The sequence below is a fragment of the Gossypium arboreum genome, chromosome 3 (assembly GCF_025698485.1).
Source record: "Gossypium arboreum isolate Shixiya-1 chromosome 3, ASM2569848v2, whole genome shotgun sequence".
In the NCBI taxonomy this organism is placed as follows: Eukaryota; Viridiplantae; Streptophyta; class Magnoliopsida; order Malvales; family Malvaceae; genus Gossypium; species Gossypium arboreum.
The window spans coordinates 109220414-109246165 of record NC_069072.1 but is presented as its reverse complement, the minus strand read 5'-3'; the positions used below and the strand labels follow the sequence as shown (position 1 = coordinate 109246165).

Below are 25752 nucleotides of genomic sequence, written 5' to 3'. Positions count from 1 at the left end.
AAATACACACCTCAGAGAATTTAGCCAAAAAAGAAGAAGCAAAAATGAGGGACGGCAGCTAGAGAGTCAGAGGGGAAAAGAAAATCGTCAAAAACAAAGTTGGGGAAAAATACGAGAGAAACCGAATTTGATTATGCTCACAACAATCAAATAATTCTACGATTATTCTCTCCTAAAATTCGGCCACTAAATCCCTACCCTTCCAAGTCCCACATTTTCCTCCTAAAATCACTCCACCATTATCTCCTCAACCACCAAATTCAAACTCTACTCAACTAGGCAATGTTTCGGTGTAACACCCCTAACCCTAACCATCGCCGAAATGGGGTTACAAGGTATTCCGGACGAGTCGCTAAATTTAAGACACTCACGTATATGTGTATGTAATATTCGCTCAACTAAAACATAAATCTGTGAAGCATTATACACATGATTTAAATCATAATACAAGGTCAATGAAAACTCAAAGTTATATGTAATAAAATTTTAAGTACATGCAAAATTACACCAAACATATTTCATATATAATACCAAGCATTTATATTACAGCCTTGATTATCACATATTATACATTAAATTAATTGGCCAATGCACAAATAAAATACTCAAGTACATTCTAAAAATAAGGTTAAATATTACATATCATATAACTTATAAAGCATGCATACGTGGGACATTTTTAATCATTACCAATTGGACAAATATGTTCATGTACTATATTAATAATAAATAATCCATTAATAATTTTTTTTAATCGTTTCAAATATCAAAGACATTTCAAAGCATCTAACCTTTATACTCAATAACAAAACCAACCATGTACCTAACTATTTCAAATCATCACCTTAGGCGCATATCATAACTAAGGTACACCCATTTCACATATCAAGCTACCTTGAATAGAAATACATACACACCACCAACAATGTAATTACCTTTTCAGTCATATAGGGTATCTTCAATGCATCATATTTGTACAGTTTAGTCTTACACGTACCGCTTATCTAAAAAACCGAAATTACTCTTACGCATTATCCATTATAATCATATCATAGATATATAACATAGTTTCCAAATCAATTTAAGCATCATGGCTGATTACCCACCAACCTAGACATTATATTTTAATTCAACTCATACGACAAACAGTTTATCAAAATATAAATAATTAGTGAGCCATGCAAACAACCATACATAATACATAAAGCCTGTAACAACATCAATCCAATTCACACTAGGACATTGCCGAATATTCCCTGGTATCAACGCATATAACAACACTTTAACAAATGTAACAACCGTTTATAAATATATGATTATACTCATGCAAAAGCTATAATCGAATTAACCGTAGGTGCTGCCCAATTCATCAGTTATTTCAACGCACAAAACACACATAATCTTAGATAAAGTTTGATTTACTCACAACACATTAACCCTAATGAGCTCATACCATGATCATGCATGACCGAATTCAAATAGAGAGAAATAGCTTCAACCAAAACACATCCAAAAAACCAACTTAAGAATTTAGCCATTTTCTCATGGCTTAAGTATACATTTATTTCCAAAATAACTAACGCCAAAACCAGCCTGTACATGCCATAACTTGAGTTTAGTTTGAAGGTACCAAAGCAGTAGATAGTGTGATGAACTTGGTTGACGATCCCCGAACTTGTAGCTTCACTTCAAAATCTATAAAACAAAGTAAACATAACACAAGGAGTAAGCTCTCAAAGCTTAGTAAGTCATAAGCAACTCAACAAGTTTTTGACTATTCAACTTAACTAAATTAAACTAGAATTATTGTATCAATTCACATTTAATTCTAGGCACGAATACATCTATGTTACTTATATATAACCGTATACACTTGTATACAATTGTATTATCACTTTATCCGAATTGCTTGTATGATCAAAATTTACAATTTATTATCTAACCTTCAAGACTGTATAACCACTAGGTTCTTAGTTCACATGCTCGTAAATTCATAAACTCATAAATCATAATATAGTCTCAAGTACATATTTTAATCACTTAACCGAATACACATAATTCCACATACACAAAATTTACACTTATTCAATAATGTGCGATAGGCCGAATACACTTACCTTATTTTTTTTGTTAATTATTAAACTAACTCATACCTGGCCTTTTAGCTCGTATCATACAATCCGTACACGATCACCTTTTCCCGATGAACCATTCAGAATTGGATAGGACACTCGGATAATCACATAAATCTACAATACCAACGTCCTAGACGTGGTCTTACATGTAGCCACAAAACGATGCCACTGTCCCGAACAGGGTCTTACTCGTAAACACATATCGAAAATCAAAAATTGATGCCATGGTTTTACTCGCACACATATATCAGAACCCTATGTCTTGACATATGTATCCTAGCTATTCCTAAGGTTCATTCAGGGTTTTCGAACGTCGTATATTGGTCGAAACGAACACTTGAACATAGTTGCTAAGCTTATACACATTCGGCATTTACATGTATAAATTCATACATTATATACCAGCATATATACTTAACATTTAACTACATTTAGGCATGTCTATTTGCTTATAAACTTACCTCGGACGTCGTAAAACGGAACAGGGCTGCTAGTCGACAACTTTCGTTTTTCCCCGGTCCAAATCCGATTTCTTTGGTTCTTGATCTAAACATATTCAAATTAAGATCATTCAAACATATTTTCATTCAATTTAGTCCAAAAACACATAAATAGGTAAATTACCATTTTACCCCTAACATTTACAATTTTTTACAATTTAGTCCCTATTGCACAAAACACAAAATACACAAAATTTCACAACACCCATGTTAAGCCGAATGGTACCCATGCTAATACAAGTCCACATATTTTATCAATTTCACATTTTGGTCCCTCAAATTATTATTTTTGCAATTTAGTCCTAATTACTCAAAATCATCAAAAACTCCAATACAAAATATGTTAATCTAAAACATATCTTTCATATTTCATCATCAAACAACAAAAATCACAAGCAATCAACAATGGCACAACTCAAAATATTCATCAAAATCAAAAATCAAAGCTTGGGTTTTGAAGATTATTAAGCAACGATTTCAAAAACATAAAAATTATCAAAAACCGACAAGAAATCGAACCTTGATTGAGCTCCAAATAGGCTGAACCCTAGCTTTTATTCTTTCTTCTTTTCTTTTCTTAAGTTTTGGTCAAAAGAACAAATGAATATAATGAATTTCATAGCTTTATTTTAACTATTATATGTTTATTAAATAAAGTACTTAAATAACCTTAATGAAATAATAATAACCTATATAATCCATGTCTTTTACCGTCCACTTATTATGGGAATGGGCAATTTACAACTTAAAGACTTCCTTTTAGTAAGCCAATAACATTTCGGTCCTTTATACTTTTAGTTACCAATTTTTTTATTTTACGCGATTAAGTCCTTTTATTTAATCGGACACTCAAACAACAAATTAAATCACGAAAATTTTACAGATATAAATTCATACAAATTAAACACAGAAAATAATTTTAAAATATTTTTTGACTCGAATTTGTGGTCCCGAAACCACCATTCCAATTAGGGTCTAAATCGAGCTGTTACATTTGGTCAACTCCAACTTCCCACACGGCAAGAGCAGCAAAATAAAACACCTTTGTGCATAGCAGGACTCAAACTCAAGACACTCAGTAACAGTGCCATGCCACTTATCCCTTAGACAAATAGGCCCTTTCTATCATAAAACGCTCACATATACTTAAGAATCCACTGACTAGAGACAGAGCTTATTCATATAAAAACAAAATTTTTGCACAAGGCAAGGCTTGAACCCAAGACTTCTCAGACTCTTCCCAGGACACTTAACCACTAAAGTAGATACACATTTGTGTCACCTTCTTGCATAACTAAATATTTATGTACATCCTCCTAACTGTACCCCTGCACAAAACCTAACACTTCTAGGCCCAAAATTCGAGGCGTTACATATAAAAATTTCATGCATACAGGGTTCACACCCCCGTGTCAAAATGCCGTATGCCTCACACAACCACCAGACACGCCTGTGTCATAAGCCGTGTTAAAACAGGGCATACATACTGGCCTCCACCACAAGGCCGAGAACAAGCCCATGTTCCATAGCCGTGGGAAAACTAGAGGGGTTACTGACTTGGGTCACATGGCCAACCACACGCTCATGTGCTAGCTCGTGTGCCACATACGGCCAGTAGACACGCCCGTGTGTCTAGACCGTGTCCAACCTGTAGGGTATACTGACTTAAATTCGAAGGGTACCCCAGGGGACACACAGTTGTGCATGCAACCTGTAGGGTATACTGACTTAAATTCGAAGGGTACCCCAGGGGACACACAGCCGTGCAGCATGACCATGTGTCGTACACGGTTGAGACACACGCCCATGTCTCTGTCCGTGTGAACAAAAATAGGCTATTTGCAAAGCCTATTTGCCACCCTTTTTGCATATACCTACATAAGCTCATATGATACCAATTTAAGTCACAAATATGCAACCAAAACTCATCAATCAATACACAAATATACCAAATCCAATATTTCAAGCATATCATTTCAACATTTCTATCTATTACCCAAAATGCCATTGATAAACAACCAATCTCATAATCAACAAACCATCTCAATTTCCATATTAAACTTACCAATCACATAACCAAATATATATATACCATAAACACATATATGAATACATATCATAAGCCAAATTCACATTCAATATTACCAACATTTACAAGCCAAATCTCATAGCTAATACCACAACTCAAAACATATCAAGACGATACTCACCTATACATGCCATATACCATGTTTACAAGGCTTCAAAAGTACCAACAAAGTAATCGATAGTGTGATGACGTTTCCTGACGATGCCCAAGTTAGAGCTAGCTTTGATTATCTATAAAATATAGACAAATAACACACAGTAAGCTTCATAGCTTAGTAAGTTCGTAAGTGAATATCTCAATTCATCAAATAAATGCAATTTAACTATTTTCACAGCACCAAATTAAAATCATATTAACCACAAACCTTTATCATACCTCAAAACATGATTGAATACCATCTCATTGAACTTTCCCAATGTAATACTTGAATAGGTTCCTACGTACCTATACTACCTCGTACTAACCTCTTTCTCAACTACGTCATTCTCTACCCATTGAACCATTCAGAATAGAAATCGGATACTCAAGATCTCAATCGATAAGTACCTATACCATGGCCCGTAGCCAAATCAAGGTATCACTTGCACCCAAAGTGCTGATATCATGTCCTGAAGCCAACACAATAGCCTAATGACATGTCACTAGCATCCTAAACTATTCCTAAGTTTCAACCGGGAGTTTCACTTGTTGATTTCATCGTCAAACACATCCGTTTAGTCGTATTCACAATTCAAACATTATCTGTAATTCATAATCACATTTTTATGCAATGCCAAAGCATATAACATACATTTATAATGAAATTATCACATACAAACTTACCTCATACTCGAAATTGACGAATTGGATCGATTACTCGATAACTTTGCTTTTCCCTCGATCTAAATCCGAATTCTTTCTTTCTTTATCTATATGTATTCAAAATTAACTCATTTAATCATTCATTCATTCAATTTAATCCACGAACACATATTTGGACATTTTTACACTTTAGCCCCTAAAGTTCTACATTTTTACAATGTAGTCCCTATTTCACAAATACATAAAATTCACACAATTCAATTTAACCCATGCTTAGCCGATTTATACTTGAGTCCCTAGTAGCCCAAAACTTTTATTTATTTCACATTTTAGCCCCTCAATTTATAAAATTCACAATTTAAACCCTATTTGACATTTTTGTCAAAAATCACTGTATAAAACATTAAAATCTATCAACAAATAATCATTTTCCATTATCAAACATTCAAAATCTCATGGATTCATCAATGGAATTTTATGAAATCACTAAAAAACTCAAAAATTAGGGCACGGCCTAGCTAGTACTCAAAGCAACTATCACAAAAACGTAGAAATCATTAGAAACCGAGCTCAAACCGTACCTTAATCAATGATCTATATGGCTGAACCCTAGATGGAAATGGAAGCCTTCTTTTTCTTTGTAAATTCGGCAATATGGTGAAGATGACAACAAAAATCCATTTTGTTTTATTTAATTAACCTTAATAATCAATTTACCATTTTAACCTTAATTAAAATCCATTTAAAACATTCGTTTAATGGTCATTTATGTCAAATTCCACTATCAATGGTCTAATAACATCATAAGGATCTTTCATTTAATAAGCTATAGCAAATAGACACCTTTATCAAATAGAATGCAACTTTTGCATTTTACGCAATTTAGTCCTTTTCTCAAATTAAGCATCCAAACGGTAAAATTATTTAACGAAACGTTCACACATATATAATCACATGCTGTAAACATCAAAAATATTATTAAAATAATTTTTTGACCTCAGATTTGTGGTTCCAAGACCATTGTTCTAATTTAGCTAAAGCTGGACTGTTATAGATATTATATAAAAACTTATTTTTTTGTTAATTTTGTTATTATTTTAGAGGAATTTGCTTGTTAATTTGCATCTATCTTAGTGTTAATTAAGTATACATATTTTTTGAAATTTATTTTCAATTTGTTGGGAAATATTTATTTTGATGTTTTTAGTATTTTTGATGTATTATATTTATTTAAAAATAATATAAAAAATTAATACGGACAGGCTGGGCCTAAGTTTTAGCATTTTTATCCAGGTCGGGCATGGACAAAATTTTAGGCCCATTTTTTGGGTTGGGCCAAGCAAATGGGCCTAAATTTTTAGTTGAGCCCAACCTGGCCCGGCCCATGAGCACCTCTAGTCATGATGTATGAAAATTTGTAATGCAAGTGTACATATCAATCAAGTAATAAAGTGATAAAGAAGATACCATTCCCATAATGACCGAATTCTAAGCTGCTATATTCATTGCCGGAGCAACTACAATCAACCAGTCAACATACAAGTATTTATACATGTTATCAAGTGTTAATCAAACTCAAAATATGATAAACAATCATTTCCATGTCTTAATCGAGCTTACAAAAGCTCAATACCATCCCAAGGTCGAAATAGGACTAAACTAAAAATTTTCAAAATATGTTAGATAGGTGTCGCGATATCTAGGGTTTGGTATCGCGATCTTGAAGAAAGTAGCCAAACTTCCCAACCGGAGGCTCAAATTGTAAAGTTTTCAAAATAAAATAGGGTCGATCTCATGATATCAAGGGTATGGTATCGTGACAACAGAACAGAACACTAAGTCCCTATTTTGGAAAAAATGCACATTTTTAGTATCAATTTCAAAGTTTCCATTTAAATCATTCAAAGATGCATCAAAATATCATTCCCAATTGTTTCAAACCTTACCAAACATACCAAATAGTTCAAACATCTAAGTTTAAGGTTCCATCAAAACATTCATTACATGTACATCATTTAAACTTCAACAAATCAATGGAAATTACCACAAATTCAACAAGTCATTTCATACCAACTTTACCTATGCCAATCTATTTTAAAATATGTAATTTCATATGTCATACATCTTAAGCTTATGAATCAAAATATACCATTTCAACTAGGCATCACAAATGTCAAATTATACATTTCTAAACCACATACCAAGACCAACATTTAAATCACATAAACCAAGTTCAATACCATAATCAACTCATAAAAACTTATATACAACAAGAACAACATCAAGACATCTTATATAAATGCCACAATTCCTTGACTCAAGATGAAAAAAAAAGCTATCAATTAAATAATAGGATAGTGAGAGCTTTGGTACGTCTGGCTTGATGTGTTCTACAAGGTGTCGATCTCCAAGGAAAAACAAACTAGGTATGTATATAAAATGCTTAGTAAGTTCATAGGTATTAAACAAAAGCTTACCATAGCTTTCAATTAAACACAATAAGTTAATAAGCTTGACATAGTTGGCTAGACATAGCAAACCACACATCAATAAGGTGAATTTTAACTTGTAAATAAAACATAAAATACCACAATCAGATATCATGCCAAATTCATCTCATTTTGATTAACTAGCTCAAAACTTATACAACCATGGATTGAAACAATTCCATAGATGCTAATGTTATTTCTTCAATACCTTGTTCAAGTTCAAGTTCAACATTTCACAAGTGAATATCAAGATCCTTATGTCTCATTTCAATTTCTCAATTCATGTAAATTGTTTTGCCCGATGAACCCTAGTTGTCACACCCAAAAAATGATAGAACCAAAAATGCGAGTGAGGTATGCAACTTAACTATTTTGGCGCACTATTGTAGCATAATCCGCCACCCTACTCGCTTGCTGAAAAATTAGAGTATTAACGCATATTGGTGTTAAAGTATTCGCCCATTAGTGGTATCCAAGGATTTAATTTCAAGGTATCTTCAAGTGAAGAAATAATACATCCATCAAAGAGTATGCCCTATAGTTTTGGCTGAGCATGAAGAGTCTACCAAGTGTATGAGAAAGTTGTAGGAGACTTAATTGTCTATAAGACGACGCCATATGCGAGTCACTGCCAAGGTATAGTACTCTCAGTTTGCTTGAGTACTGTTCCAGTAACGGGATTGGTTGAGAGTCAACTGAAATGATTTGACCCCCCATGACTAGTCAAATAGTAAGGGATTTTCTTTTATTTATTCCCCAGATTTTGTAGGGAAATTAGGGGAAAATTTCAATAAGCACTACCACTTGTGACACCTCAAATCCATTCGGAACGGATCGACCCAAATCAAAAGCGACACATTAGTCACCAAAGTGACTCTCCAGCAGAAAATCACCTAAAGTACACACCAAGCTTATAACACCTCAATTCTAACTAATAACTATCTAATCTTTTTTTTTAATTACCCATTTTTCCTTAATCCATTTATTAATTAAGGTTATATTAGCTAAGTTTTATTACCTTAATTCATACATACAACACTAATTAATCTAATTACAACTAATAAACACCATGTTTATAATAGTTTAAACATTCAAAATCATGCTTAGCAAACAACAATTAAAACGTACAATGGACTTACCTTAGTCTCAAAGATATTCACTCCTGGACAAACTACAATTAAAATGTATTAGTGAAAATTTCATGCTTCAATCACCGTGTTTTCAATCACCATGTTATCACTTAGAAACATACAGTAATACACTCAACATTTAACCATAAAATCAAACATTAAAACACATATAACATCTCAAAATTAATATCCAAATGTAAGTCTCAAACATCTATAACGAGTGTATCAAATTATCCCAATTGACTGCCACAATGCCCTCTAATGTATCTATAGAAAAGTCCTTAATCTATACTACCAAGTAGCCTTAAACATGGACCAGCCTTGCCCTTATTCCTCGACTCCCAAAAGTTGGAAAAACTCTGCACAAAGCTGTGAGGGTGTGAGCTAAAAAAGCTAAGTGAATGGGCGTAAATTCAATACGTAACTCACACAAAAAATATACTTAAACCAAGGCAAATCATGTATCAAATTTCAGGTATAACATCCACAGTTTCAATTATATTTTCACGCTCAATTATGGCATTCAATTGATTAAAATTTTCAGCAGCAATACAACATCATAACATCAAAATTCCACATGTTATTCTATAAGTAAAAATCATATATCTTATAACATATGAAAATATAATATATACACTTATATTGGCAAATGACATCCATGGAAAAATATAAACATGTGATCATGCACTGGATAAACGAATCTCAAATCTCCCAAATATCGAATACAATACTTCAGTTGAGTGGGGCGTAGCCACACACTCCCTTATGTCACCTCGAAATCGCCAATGATTGACTGGCGAAAAAGGCTCAACACTCTCTTATTCACTCTAGCAAAATCAATACTCCTAAAGCCCTATGCTAACATATAACACATGTAGTGGTGAGTAATCACTAATCCTATGGCATGCCATCTATAACCAATAGATCCACCATGAAATGTTGCCAATAAAACCAAAGATATAGGGCATAGACGCTGATATTTAAGCACTTAATTCAATATATAAAAATTTAATTTAAAGCATGACACTTAGCAATTTTAACATCCACATAGATAAGCTCAATAAGTGTCTTTGTCCATGGATCTAAAACCAACTATAAAGTCATCATCAAGTGCTCTAATAGACAATAATCCATGATCCAATTATTAATCAATATAATTCAAATAAACCATATAAAAAAACTCTATTCACAGTTTCCATAAATAGTTTACAAATATGCTTTCATAAAATTAAAATCAATTTTGAAATCTAAACCATTTGAAATACAATTGAATCTCTAGAAACACAGTTCAAAACCTCAATTTAGAATGTAAATAGGCATGTTTACCAATTGCCTTTAAAAACCACTCATATCCACACTTTGCTTATTAAGCCAAAGTGTATCAAGTAGTTGTATTTGGACCTCAATTCTAATTAGTAGCGGCCCCTCCTTGATGTGGATCTTAAATAGAGGTAAGATACATGGTATAAGCTATCATTAACAACAAGAAAGTCAAAAAATCATGAACTACATAGATCTGAAATGCCTTTCGAATCTACCTTACCGAAAACTTACAATCTAGCCGAAACACAAATATTGATGAATCTCATGTTCAAAAGCTAAGAGACCAAGATTTGAAAAACCATTTTATTCAATTTAGATTGAAAATAATGATTAAAAACAATCTTAGAATGAACTTAAAGTTGAGAAAATACCTTCAATCGATCTAGAATCACCAATATTGAAGATTGGATCAAGATCTTTAAAGAACTCGGATAAGTTTTTTCTCAACTTTGGAAATCTTTTCTGGAGAATTTTGAGAGAATAAAAGATGAGATCTAATCTTTGACATATGGACTTTGAAAATAAAAAATAAAAATGAGAGAAAATGCTTAAATCGGGTAGTGAGGAGGCTGCAACGTTTTTGAACTGAAGAACCCCAACCTGATTTCCAAAAATTGAGGAAATTGACATTGAGCCACTCCCACAATTCCATTGTTTTACTGAATAATCCTTTCCCTCCAAAATTCCAAAAAAGATGGGTAATTTGTAATAGAACCACTCAAATATTTCCATTGTTTTGTAAAATGGTCCTATGTAATTAATATTTTAAATTCTCTCAATTAAACCCTCATTTTAATTTAATTTTCCAATTCTAATTTGACCCAAAACATTTATTTTACCTAAAAATTATTTAAAACCATAAAATTAATTTTTCTAAAAATATTTTTATATTTCAGAATAATATTTTCCAATTTTTAAATGAAATTAAGCTAACTAAAAATTCACTAATAAACCCGATTAACTCTTAATTTTCACTCTAAACTCGGTAAACTTACCTAAAACTACTAGACCTATTTTTAGCGGCCTTACAATTCTCCCCCTCTTAAAAGAAATTTCGTCCCAGAAATTTACCTGAATCGAGCAAATACGGGTACTGATGCCTTATGATATCTTCCAGCTCTCAAGTAGCTTTCTCAGTCTTGTGGTTGCGCCACAAAAATTTCACCAATGGAACCGTCTTACTGCGCAGCACCTTGACCTCACGGTCTAAGATCACAATCGATTCCTTCTCATACAAAAGGTCAGATCGAACCTCAATCTCCTCAACAGGAACATCGTGGGAAGTATCCAATCTATACCTCCGAAGCATGGAAAATGAAAGACATCGTGGATGCACTCAAGCTCAGGCGACAACAGAAGATGATAAGGAACCAATCCAATCCGCTCAATCACCTCATAAGGGCCAATGAACCTCGAACTAAGCTTACCCTTCTGCTCGAACCTCAAAACCTTCTTCCAAGGTGAGACCTTCATAAACACCTTATCTCCAACCTAATACTCAATATCTCAACGTCTCAAGTCAGCATAAGATTTCTGCCTGTCTGAAGCAGCCTTCAACTACTTACAAATAAGTTTCGCCTTATCCTCAATCTCACAAACCAAATCTGGACACAAATTCCTCTTCTCCTCTATGTCAAACCAACATAGTGGAGTCTTACACTTCCTACCATAAAGTGCCTCAAGCTGAGTTATCTAGATACTCCTCTAATAACTGTATGCGAACTCAGCCAACGGTAAATGTCACTCCTAGCTGCCACCAAAATCAATAGCACAACTCCAAAGCATATCCTTAAGAATCTGGATCACCCTCTCAAACTGACCATATGATTGCGGATGATACGTTGTACTGAAGTACAGCTTCGAATTCAAAGCCTTATGCAACATCTTCTAGAACCTCGACGTGACTCTGCCCGATATGATAGAAACTGGAACTCTATGCAATCTAAAAATCTCCTTGACATAAAGCTCGACCAACTGCTGAAAATTGCAAGTCATATGCACAAGTAAGAAATTAGCACACTTTATAAATCGATCCAGTATCACCCAAACTAAATCCTTCCGAAATGGAGTCAACGGTAATCCAAAAACAAAATCTATTGTGATTCGCTCCCATTTCAACTCTAGAATCTTGATCAGCTGAAGTAACCCAGATAGATGTTGATGCTCAGCTTTAACCTTCTAGCAAACTAAACATCTACCAATAAAATCAACTACGTCCTTCTTCAACCCTGGCCACTAATAAAAAACCCGAAGATCCTGATACATCTTGTTCCCACCGGGATGCATAGCATATGGACTATTATGAGCCTCGGTAAAAATCATGTCTCAGATCCTCGTCCATCAGAACACACATCCGACCTTTGAAGCAAAAGACACCATCAACAGTAAGACCAAAAACTCTAAGAACTCCTAACTCAACCTAACAGATACGATGTGCCAAACTCTTATCAAACGACTGTATCTCTCGAATTTATTGTACAAGGGTCAGTTTCACCGGGAGCTCAGCCCAAAAACCACCATCCTCGAAAAATCAGAAACTTTGTGAACATCGCCCTCAAATCAACTAAGGACTTCCAACTTAAGGCATTAGCAACAACTTTCGCCTTTCCCAGATGATACCCAATCACACAATCATAGTTCTTCAACAACTTAATCCAACGCTTCTGTCTTAAGTTAAACTCTATCTGGGTAAGGAGATACTCAAGACTCTTGTGATCAGTGTAAATTACACACCTCTCACCATACAGATAATGACGCCAAATCCTAAGTGCAAAGGCTAGGAAAACTAACTCCAGATCATGGGTTGGATAGCTACACTCATTCGATTTCAACTGCCTCAATGCATAAAAAAATTACATTTCCTTCCTACATCAACACACAACCCAATCCCGTGTAAGAAGCATCACTAAAAATAACATACTCCTTACCAGGCTTTGGCTGTGTTCGTACAAGTGCTTCAGTCAAAACTAACTTCAGCTTCTTAAAACTCCTTTACCTCTCATAAGTCCACTTGAAGGCAATATTCTTTTGTAGCAACTTCGTAAACGTAACAGTAATACTCGAAAACCCCTCAACAAAACGACGGTAATAACCAACTAAGCCTAAGAGACTCCTAGCCTTAGACACAGACCTCGTAGCTTCCAATCCAAGATCACCTCAACCGTCTTCAAATCAACTCGAATACCCTCGGCTAAAATGACATGTTCAAGAAAAGTCACCTCTCAAAGTGAGAACTCACACTTGCTCAACTTGGTATACAGTTACTTATCCCCCAAAATTTGATGAACCACTCTTAAATGCTCGTCGTGCTCATCCTCTGATTGAGAGTACACCAATGTATCATCTATAAAAACCACAACGAACTAATCCAAAAAGGAATGGAACACATGGTAAACCATGTCCATAAATGTGGCGGGTGCATTTGTCAACCTTAATGGCATGACAAGAAACTCAAAATGCCCATAACAAGTCTTAAATGTCATCTTCATAACATCCGCATCCTTTACCTTCAACTGATAATACCTAGATCTCAAACCAATTTTCGAGAAAACCAAAGCCCCCTGAAACTAATCAAACAAATCATCGATCCTCGGAAGTACGTATTTATTCTTGATGGTCAACGGTCAACTTATTTAGCTCGCGATAATCAATATACAACCTCAAAGTCTCATCCTTCTTCTTCACAAATAGAATTGACGCTCCCTACAGTGACACACTCAGTTGAATGAAACCTTGGTCCAACAACTCCTGTAACTAGAGCTTCAACTCCTTCAACTCCTTAAGTGCCATACGATAAGGCGCAATTGACACTAGAGTTGTACCAAGATAGAGCTCAATACCAAACTCAAGTTCTCTATCCGGTGAAATACTAGGCAACTCCTCAAGAAAAACATCCTAAAAATCATAAACTGCACAAATCTCATCCAACCTCAACTCCCTACTATTATCATTCAAGACATGGGCTAAATAAGCTTCATAAACTTTTAGGACAAACTTCTTGGCTTCAAGCGCAGAAACCACATTGGGGAGCAACCCAAACCTCTCCCTAACAACAAAAATCTCAGAGCTATTAGCACAACATAAAGGCACCAACTTCGCCTCATAGTTGACCTTTGTCCAATGCTCGGTCAACCAATCCATCCCAAGGATAACATCAAATCCCCAAAACAGAAACTCTAAAAGATATATAAGAAACACTTGTCCCTGAACCATTAGAGGACAATGTCGATAAACCCGATCAACTACTACACTATCACCTAGAGAACTCCTCACAGTAACAGCCAACCTAGATGTCTCTACAGAAATCCCCAACTCTCTCTGGCTACATATCTCAGATTAAGCGATCTTGTAGCACCAAAATCTACTAAAGCTAGAAGAGGAAAAGACTGCAGTGTGAACGTACCTATAATGACGTTCGTGGCCTCTCTAGTTTGGGGCTCTCTAACTGCATATACTCTACCTAGATCTCCAGTCTCAACTTGAGTAGCTCCTCTCTGACCAAACGCTCTACCACCATCACCTCTGCCACGGCCTCTTCCTCGAATCGGAGGAGGTGCAATAGCAACGACGGCAATAGCAGTATCAAGCTAATCTCTAGCCATAACTACCCTCATAGGGCAATCTCTAATACGGTGCTCCATCGATCTGCAAACAATACAGGCACTGGTCACCCTCTAACACACTCCAAAATGTCTATGGTTACAATGCTCGTACAATAAAAACATAGCACGTCCCTGATCACTCGTGCTAGTCTTAGCTCTTGCAGCCTACCTAATCGGACCCTAGCTTGCAGTAATTCATTGTCCAAACCTAAAACAACCTCTCTTAGCCTTCCAGCTAGATCCATTAGCAGATTCTGACAACCTCCTAATGGTCCTAGTAGTAACAGCTTTGGGCTCCTCACCCAAAGTCTCCTCTAATGCTTGGGCCTTCTCAATTAACTCGTCGAAGACCTTAGCAGACTGCAGTACTAGATACAACTTAATATCCCAGTTCTGTCCAAACCACTTACAAAGACTAGCCTCTTGAGCCACCACCTCAGGTACATACTGTCTTAAACACACGAACTCTACCTCGTATTCGTTCACAAATAGAATACCTTGGACCAAATCCATGAACTTACATCTCCTCGCCTCCAGATATTTCTCTCCCATGAACTTTCTCAGGAAAGACTCCAAGAAAAAGACCCAATCAACCCATTAGGGTGCAGTACCACGCTCGACTGCCACCCACCAGCAGTGAACCTCTCCATCTAACAACGACATAGCGCAACCATGCTTATCCTTGTCAAAACAACCCATCTGACCAAGATACGGGTAACTCTCTCTAACTAGTATTCAACACAAGTAGGGTCTCCTCCCCTAACTCCTCGAAACTCCTTACGATCTAGAACTTGCAGACACTCTAATGGTAATCCCTGGCGGACAATGGTAGCATTGGCACCAATGATACATTGCAATGCCCCGATAATCTCAAACATCTAATACTCAACTCGATCCAGATGAATATCCTCGCACAAAGGTGTTGGTGCATCTCTATGCAGTGGTGGTACATCCTCATGTTGGTGGTACTGACAGTGCACCGCAACCACCTCGCCCTCATTGTAGAGGCATAACGTAGATCGTATACTAAAGAAAAGGTAGGGAAAACATACCATGAGTGAGTAGCGACAAGAGATCCAAGGTATAACTAAGTATAATTTCCTATAGGGCATTGTATTCCCAATTCCTACCCTAGAAGTCAGTTTATAAAACAAAGAACATGCAGGGGTAAAATAGATAATTTCAAGCAATATTATTAGCTAGGTTAGGCTCTGGGGATACAAAAATAGTGACCACTAATGTTTAACAAACTTAGCTCTGATTGTAACACCCCTAGTCCATATTCTTCACCAAAATAGGGTTTCAGAGCATTACTGATCAAACAGACATAAATTACAAACATTTCATATCATATAATATTCAAGTCATAAACCAATCAAACTCATATATATTGCCCCTCATTTGAGCCCTTGAGCCAAAAATACGCATTAGAAACAAATCGAGACTAATTCAGAAACTCAGGAAATTTTTTGAAAAATATTAAAAATTTTCAAAGCTGCAGGGTTCACACGGCCGTGTGACTCACACAACCAGGAGACATGCCTGTGTCTTAGACAGTGTGGCCATTTGAAATAGAGACATACGGCCATGTCCCACCCCATGTTTGTGCCCGTATAACTCTCTGACTTGGGTCACACCGCCAAGCCACACGCCTGTGTGCCAAACTATGTGCCCTTTCGAAATGGCCTAGCACGCCCGTGTGTTAGTCGTGTGTCTCACACGGTCGAGTCATACACCCATGTGTCTGGCCGTGTGGACTCAGAATGTACCTTAAACAAGAAGTTTGTCATTCCCTGCAAGCTTGGACACTAAGTAATTCAAAAATCATTCATTTAACTAGTTAAAAACACAATCAAACATATTCAAATCATGTCAAAACAATCATCTTAAGTGTCTAACCAATGTACCCTCATTGGTACCACAATTATATCATCAAATTATATCATTAAAGCATTATTCAAGTCCAAATTATAAACATACCTAATTTAATCCATTTTGCCTAGTTTTTGAACACTTAAACATCTATTTAACATGCCATAATATAACTTCAAACACAAACACATAATCATATGTATATACCAAACCATTATTAAACTTATAACCTCATTTACAACCAAACCATAAAATAACTACTATTTAGATACTATAGGTACATGCTGACACAAAAGGATAAACATCACCATGTTTGAGATCGGGATTGTTGTTGGATGCTGAATCGAAAATCAAAAGTTAAGTACCTAACCTGTGCACGGAAAACTAAAATATACGCTGAGTAAAACTCAGTGGTATTTCTATAATCCGAATATTTAAAGACAAGGGATTACAAATGTATAATTGAAACATAAACACATATTAATATTTTAAAAAAAATCATCACAATTACTATATGCCAACTCTTTGAATTCATACATGATAGCATATCATAATTCATTTGTTTCACAATATCCCAATTATTATACTTGCTATATAAATAGTTTTTCACAATTTGGTTCGCATTTCATTCAAACAATGGCATTATCCATTCCATAGTCAATTCATGAATACATAATTCATGTGTCTCATCTTCATATTTCAAATCACTAGTCCAATTTCAATTCACATACAATATCATCCAATATCAATCATAGTACCGTTTTATTTAATTACCCTATTAACACGACTCGGACTCAGACTCTGACTCGGACGGATACACGGATCCAACCAACACACCAATTTGGCACCCAGTGCCTCATCGGATAAATCCAAAGTAATAATTGCACCCAACGCTATATAAATTTGACACCCAGTGTCTCATCGGTTAAACTGAAGTAAATTGGCACCCGGTGCCTCATCGACTCGAAGTCGAAAAAATCCATGAACTCTTCCAATCCTATGGCATGCCATCTATATCCGACTCAACCCAATATAGTTAATAAGGTTTAATTTCACATTTCAAAAACAACCAATATCCAGTATCACCTTTTTTTATATATAATCACATATACACATGAATTCAATTCAATTTAGATAATCGATACAATCATAATATATATACCAATTCAATCAATTTCCATCAACTTTAATTTAATTCAATATCAAAGTGTCAAATACTTACCTCAACCACTTATCATAAACATTAAATCAAAATACAAAAATTAGTAACTAGGTTCGGATTATAGAAATACAAACCATGAATTCTGAGCTATTCCACGTCGACTTTATCTTTTCCCTTTTTAGTCAAAGATTTCGGTACGACATTAGCTACGGAATTAAAACAATTAAAATTTATCAATAAAACACAATTCAATTTCATACTGCATATTTCAATTTTGGCTCAATATTTTCCCAATTTTCAATTTAGTCCCTAAACAAAGACTAACTTTATTTCTTTACAATTAATCCTATATTTTCATACAAATTCCACTTTAAACTAAATTTAACTCCCTATTTTCACATAAATCCCTAAATTTTGAATTTTTCACAATTTAGTCCCTATTAATCAAAATTTACAATTTATTCAACAATTTAATCCTTTTTCACTTTTAGCTTAAAAATCTATCAATTTAATACCTAATACTAAAATTATTTAACATTAACAACATTTAAAAACTCAATAATTGCTAAAATTTTGACATAGGTCAGGTTGTACTTAACACCAGGATTCCAAAAACATAAAAATTACAAGAAAAAAGGACTAAATTGACTAACCAATTGAACTGGGAACTTTGAAACCCCTAGGGTTGTTCGTCTCTTTCTTTCTTCTTTTCTTTCCCTTTTGCTTTTCTTGCTCTCCTTTCTATTTCGTTTTATCTTTCTTTTCTTTTACTTATTCATTTGTTTTATTATACATTAGTTTATTATTATATTATTTTATATATTTACTTAAATATTAAGTAAAAGACATATTACAATATATATTAACTTTAATTTATGAATAATATATATAATAATTTTACACTTATGCTGCCTCACTAAAAACAATTGCATAATTGCTTTTTTAGCCCCTTTAATTATTCTTTAATCTATAATTCAACTTTCACCCTATATGCAATTTTGTCCTTATACCTAATTACTCTTAATTCATGCAAATTTACTTAACCAAAACCTAATTAACTACACAAATAACTTCGTAAATATTTTTAATAAATATTTATAAGTTCGATTTATGAAAATGGAGTTCCAAAAATGCACTTTCTGACACCCCTGTCTATCGGATCATTACAATTCTCCCCCTAATTAAATTTCGTCCCCAAAATTTACCTAAAATAAGGTGGGGGTACTGAGATCTCATAGTCTCTTCCAGTTCCCAAGTCGCTTCCTCAACACTATGACTACGCCACAAGACTTTCACTAACAAAACTCACTTATTACGTAACTCTTTCACCTCAAGTGCCAAAATCTCAACCGATTCTTCTTTGTATGAAACATCAGGTTAAATTTCAATATATTCTATTGAAATAACATGATATGGATCCAATCAATATCTTCTATGCATTGAAACGCGAAAAACATCATGAATTTTCTATAATTCCACAGGTAAAGCTAAACGATACGCAACTAGTCCCACTCTTTCCGTGATCTCATATGGTCCAATAAAACGAGGACTCAGTTTCCCTTTTCTGCCAAATCTCAAAATTTTCTCCGAATGTGAAACTTTAAGACATACTTTATCGCTAACAGAATATTCAATATCTCTATGTTTCAAATCTGCATATGATTTATGTTTGTCAAAAGTTGTATTCAATCTATCTCGAATTTTCTTAACAAAATCTTCCGTTTATTGAATTAATTCCTGCTCGATCATTTTTCTTTTACTCAATTCTATCCAACAAACAGGTGACCAGCACCTACAACCGTATAAGGCCTAATACGGAGCCATTTGAATACTCAATTGAAAACTATTATTATAAACAAATTCAGCCAAAGGTAAGTAACGCTCCCAACCTGATTCAAAATCAATAACACAAGTACGAAACATGTCTTCCAAGCCGTTTATTGAATTAATTCCTGCTCGATCATTCTTCTTTCACTCAATTCTATCCAACAAACAGGTGACCAGCACCTACAACCGTATAAGGCCTAATACGGAGCCATTTGAATACTCAATTGAAAACTATTATTATAAACAAATTCAGCCAAAGGTAAGTAACGCTCCCAACCTGATTCAAAATCAATAACACAAGTACGAAACATGTCTTCCAAAATCTGAATAACATGCTCAGATTTTCCATCAGTCTACGGATGAAAACTATGCTAAAATTAAGTCACGTACCAAGAGATTCATGCAACTATTTCTAAAATCTCGAAGTGAACCGTGGATCTCGATCAGAGATTATCGACATAAGGACACCGTGCAATCTCACGATTTCTTGAATATAAAATTTAAGAAGTTTTGATGTGACCAATTAGTGCTTATTGCAATGAAATGAGCCGATTTTGTAAGTTGATCAACAATCACCCAAATAACATTTTTCTTACTTGCCGATAAAGGTAACCCCATTACAAAATCCATCGTGATACAATCTCATTTCCGTTAAGGAATAGAAATAAACTGAAGTAATTCGGTGGGACCCTGATGTTCTTCCTTAACTCGCTAACAAGTTAAACATTTAACCACATACTTCACCACAACTCTTTTCATTCTTGGCCACCAATAAGATTCTCGCAGATCGCAATACATTTTCATTCCTCCAAGATGCAAAGCAAAAGGACTATAATGAGCTTTGCGAAGTATCAACTCTTTCAATTTAGAAACATCCGTAACACAAATTCGGTTATGAAATCTCAAACAACCATAATCATCAATGTTAAAATTTTTTAATATACCATTCTGAACCATTTCTTTTTTCTTCGCCAACTTGTCATCTTCTAACTGCATTGACTTGATTCGGTCAAACATCACCTATTTGATTTTTAGTTCAGCTAATAGGCTTCCATCATTATTGATACTGAGCTAAGCAAACATTGCTCACAATTCAATTACTTCTTTTCTACTCAACAATCAGCTACAACATTAGCTTTACTAAGGTGGTAATCAATAACGCAATCAAAATCTTTCAGAAGTTCTACCCAACGATGCTGTCTCAAATTCAACTCCTTTTGAGATAAGAGGTATTTGAGACTTTTATGATCGGTATAAATATAACACTTTTCACCGTAGAGATAGTGTCTACAAATCTTTAGAGCAAAAACCACAGTAGCTAGCTCTAAACCGTGTGCCGGATAATTATGTTTATGCATTTTTAGCTGATGAGACGCATAAGCAATCACTTTCCTGTCTTGCGTCAAAACACAACCAAGACCACTCAAGGAAGCATCAGTATTCCAATATCAATTCACATACAATATTTCAATTCACTAGCTCTAAATCTTGTGTCCGATAATTCATGTGTCTCATCTTCATATTTCAAATCACTATTCCAATTTCAAGTCACATACAATATCATCCAATATCAATCATATTACCATTATATTTAATTACCCCTATTAAAATGACTCAGACTCAGACAGATACACGAATCCAACCAACACACCAGTTTGGTACCCAATGCCTCATCGAATGAATTTGAAGTAATAACTACGCCCAATGCTATATAAATTTGACACCCAGTGTCTCATCGATTAAACCGAAGTAAATTGACACCGAGCGCCTCATCGACTTGAAGTTGAAAAAATCTCTGAACTCTTCCAATCCTATGGCATACCATCTATATCCGACTCAGCCCAATATAGTTAATAGGGTTTAATTTCAAATTCCAAAAACAACCAATATCCAGTATCAAATTTTTTTTTATATAATCACTTATACACATGAATTCAATTCAATTCAAATAATCAATACAATCATAATATATATACCAATTCAATCAATTTCCATCAACTTCAATTCAATTCAATATCAAAATGTCAAATACTCACCTCAACCACTTACCATAAACATTAAATCCAAATACAACAATTAGTAACTAGGTTCGGATTATAGAAATACAAACCCGGAATTCCGAGTTATTCCACGTCGACTTTATCTTTTCCCTTTTCAGTCAAAGATTCCGGTACGACGTTAGCTACAGAATTAAAACAATTAAAATTTATCAATACAACACAATTCAATTTCATATTGCTTATTTCAATTTTGGCTCAATATTTTCCTAGTTTTCAATTTAGTCCCTAAACCGAGACTAACTTTATTTCTTTACAATTAATCCTATATTTTCATACAAATTCCACTTTAAACTAAATTAAACTCCCTATTTTCACTTAAATCCCTAAATTTTGAATTTTTACAATTTAGTCCCTATTACTCAAAATTTACAATTGATTCTACAATTTAATTCTTTTTCACTTCTAGCTTAAAAAATCTATCAATTTAATCTCTAATACTAAAATTATTCAACATTAACAACATTTAAAAACTCAATAATTGCTAAAATTTTGACATAGGTCAGGTAGTACTTAACACCGGGATTCCAAAAACATAAAAATTAGAAGAAAAATGAACTAAATTGACTAACCAATTGAACTTGGAACTTTGAAACCCCTAGGGTTGTTTGTCTCCTTCTTTCCTCTTTTCTTTCCCTTTTTCTTTTCTTTTCTTTCCTTTCTGTTTCGTTTTTATCTTTCTTTTCTTTTACTTATTCATTTTTTACTACACATTAGTTTATTATATTATATATATTTACTTAAATATTAAGTAAAAGACATATTATAATATATATTAACTTTAATTTATTAATAATATATATAAAATTTTACACTTATGCCGCCTCACTAAAAATAATGGCATAATTGCTTCTTTAGCCCCTTTAATTATTCTTTAATCTATAATTCAACTTTCACCTTATATGCAATTTAGTCCTTATACCTAATTACTCTTAATTCATGCAAATTTACTTAACCAAAACCTAATTAACTACACAACTAACTTCGTAAATATTTATTAAATATATTTAGAAGTCCAATTTACGAAAATGGAGTCCCAAAAATACACTTTTTGACACCCCTAACTATAAGGTCATTACACTAATACCACCAAATGTGACACCCCAAACCCGACCGAAACGGTCTGACTCGAATCCAAAGCGACACATTTGTCACCAAAGTGACTCTCCAGCACAAAATCACCTAAAGTTTATTAGTAACTATCTAATCTTTTTTTAATTAGCCATTTTTCCTTAATCCATTTATTAATTAAGGCTATATTAGCAAAGTTTTATTAGCTTAATTCATACATACAAATCGAATTAATTCAATTACAACTAATAACCAACATGTGTATAAAAGTTTAAACATTCAAAATCATGCTTAACAAACAACAATTAAAACATACACTGGACTTACCTTAGTCACAAAGTTATTCACTCTTGACAAACTACAATTAAAATGTATTAGTGAAAATTTCATGCTTCAATCACCATGTTATCACTTAGCAACATACAATAACACACTCAACATTTAACCATAAAATCAAACAATAAAACACATATAACATCTCAAAATTAATATCCAAATGTAAGTCTCAAACATCCATTACGAGTGTATCAAATTATCCCAATTGAGTGCCATAATGCCCTCTAATGTATCTATAGAAAATTCCTTAATCTCTACTACCAAGTAGCCTTCAACTTGGATCAGCCTTGCCCTTGCTCCTCGACTCCCCAAAGCTAGAAAAACTCTGCAAAATGCTATGAGGGTATGAGTTGAAAAAGCTTAGTGAATAGCCATAAATTCAATAAGTAACTCACACTAAAAACATACTTAAACCAAGGATAATCATGTATAAAATTTTAGGTATAACATCCATAATTTTAATTATATTTTTACGCTCAATTATGACATTCAATTGACTGAAATTTTCAGTAGCAATGCAACATCATAACATCATAATTCCACATGGTATTCGATAAGCAAAAATCATATTTATTATAGCATATGAAAATATAATATATACACTTATATTGGCAAATGACATCCATGGCAAAATATAAACATGTGATCATGCACTGGATAAACAGATCTCAAATCTCCCAAATATCGAATACAATACACTGGTTGAGTGGAGCGTAGCCATACACTCCCTTATGTCACCTCAAAATCGCCAATGATTGAATGGCAAAAAAGGCTCAGCACTCCCTTATTCACTCTAGAAAAATCAATACTCCTAGAGCCATATGCTAACATATAACACACGTAGTGGTGAGTAATCACTAATCTTATGGCATGCCTTCTATATCCAATGGATCCACCATGCAATGTTGCCAATATAACCAAACACACAGGGCATAAACACTGATATTTAAGCACTTAATTCAAGATATAAAAATTTAACATAAAGCATGTCACTTGACTATTTTAACATCCACATAGATAAGCTCAATAAGTGTCTTTTTCCATGGATCTAAAACCAACTATAAAATCATCATCAAATGCTCTAATATATAGTAACCCATGATCCAATTATTAATCAATATAATTCAAATCAACCATATCAAACACTCTATTCACAGTTTCCATAAATCATTTACAAATATGCTTTCATAAAATTAAAATCAATTTTGAAATCTAAACCATTTGAAATACAATTGAATCTCTAGAAACACAATTCAAAACCTCAATTCAGAATGTAAATCGGCATGTTTACCAATTGCATTTAAAAACCACTCATATTCACACTTTGCTTCTCAAGCCAAAGTGTATCAAGTAACTATGTGGCCCCTCCTCGATGTGGATCTTAAACAAAGGTAAAAATAAATGTTACAAGCTATCATTAACAAAAATAAAATTAAAAAATCATGAACAGGACAGATCTGAAATGCCTCTCCAATCTACCTTACTGAAAACTCACGATCTAGCCGAAACACAAATTTCAGCCCCTAAATGACCTTCTCTGCACCAAAAATCATTTCTAAACATCATTCCTAATCTATAAACACAAAATCTAAGCATCAATTTCATCAAACAAACCATTGCATAATTTTCTAGAAAATCAAATCATGTTAGTTAAAAATGGACTTGTCAAAACTGATCAACCAAATGAGTTTGATCTTTTGTTTTTTGATAATAAAAAAACCTCTTAATAAACATAATTTGAGCTTAAATATCCATTTAAACTTGGATTCCAACTCAAAACCATGAATTCGCCATTGATGATTCTCATGTTTAAGAGTTAAGAGATCAAGATTAGAAAAACCATTTTATTTAATTTAGATTGAAAATAATGATTAAAAATGACCTTAGAATGAATTTAGAGTTTATAAAATACCTTCAATCTATCTGGAATCACCAATATTAAAGATTGGATCAAGATATTTGAAGAACTCGGATGAGTTTTTTCTCAACTTTGGAATTTTTTTCTGGAGAATTTTGAGATAATAAAAGATGAGATCTAATCTTTGATATATGGACTTCGAAAATGAAAAAGAAAAATGAGAGAAAATACTTAGAAATCAGGTGAGAATTGTGTGTAAAGTGAGGAGGCTGCAGTGTTTTCGAACGGAAGAACCCCCCATCCGATTTCCAAATATTGGGGGAATTGCCATCAGGCCACTCCCATAATTCCCTTGTTTTACTAAATAATCATTTCCCACTAAAATTCTGAAAATATGGGTAATTTACCATAGAACCACTCAAATATTTCCTCGTTTTGCAAAATGGTCCTATGTAATTAATATTTTAAATTCTCTTAATTAAACCCTTATTTTAATTTATT

General features: G+C 33.9%; 1 protein-coding gene across 1 annotated transcript; it reads right to left on the bottom strand.

Annotated features, from left to right (window-relative positions):
* Positions 1–11587: 11587 nt before the first annotated feature.
* LOC108465351 (uncharacterized) lies at positions 11588–12789 on the bottom strand. The gene is made up of 3 exons (XM_017765683.1): positions 12715–12789; positions 11879–11958; positions 11588–11759 (listed from the first exon to the last, which is right to left on the bottom strand). Exons 1-3 carry the CDS (start codon positions 12787–12789, stop codon positions 11588–11590), a joined length of 327 nt encoding a protein of 108 aa, XP_017621172.1.
* Positions 12790–25752: the final 12963 nt, after the last annotated feature.

What these genes read in the sequence shown, in the direction of transcription:
- LOC108465351 (XM_017765683.1), bottom strand. Translation starts at nt 12,789, where the DNA reads ATGATTTTTACCGAGGCTCATAATAGTCCATATGCTATGCATCCCGGT. An exon ending in AGATGTATCAGGATCTTCGG is followed by an intron (nt 11,959 to 12,714) that starts GTTTTTTATTAG and finishes ATTGAGTATTAG; the next exon opens with GTTGGAGATAAGGTGTTTAT. An exon ending in AAGGGTAAGCTTAGTTCGAG is followed by an intron (nt 11,760 to 11,878) that starts GTTCATTGGCCC and finishes TCGGAGGTATAG; the next exon opens with ATTGGATACTTCCCACGATG.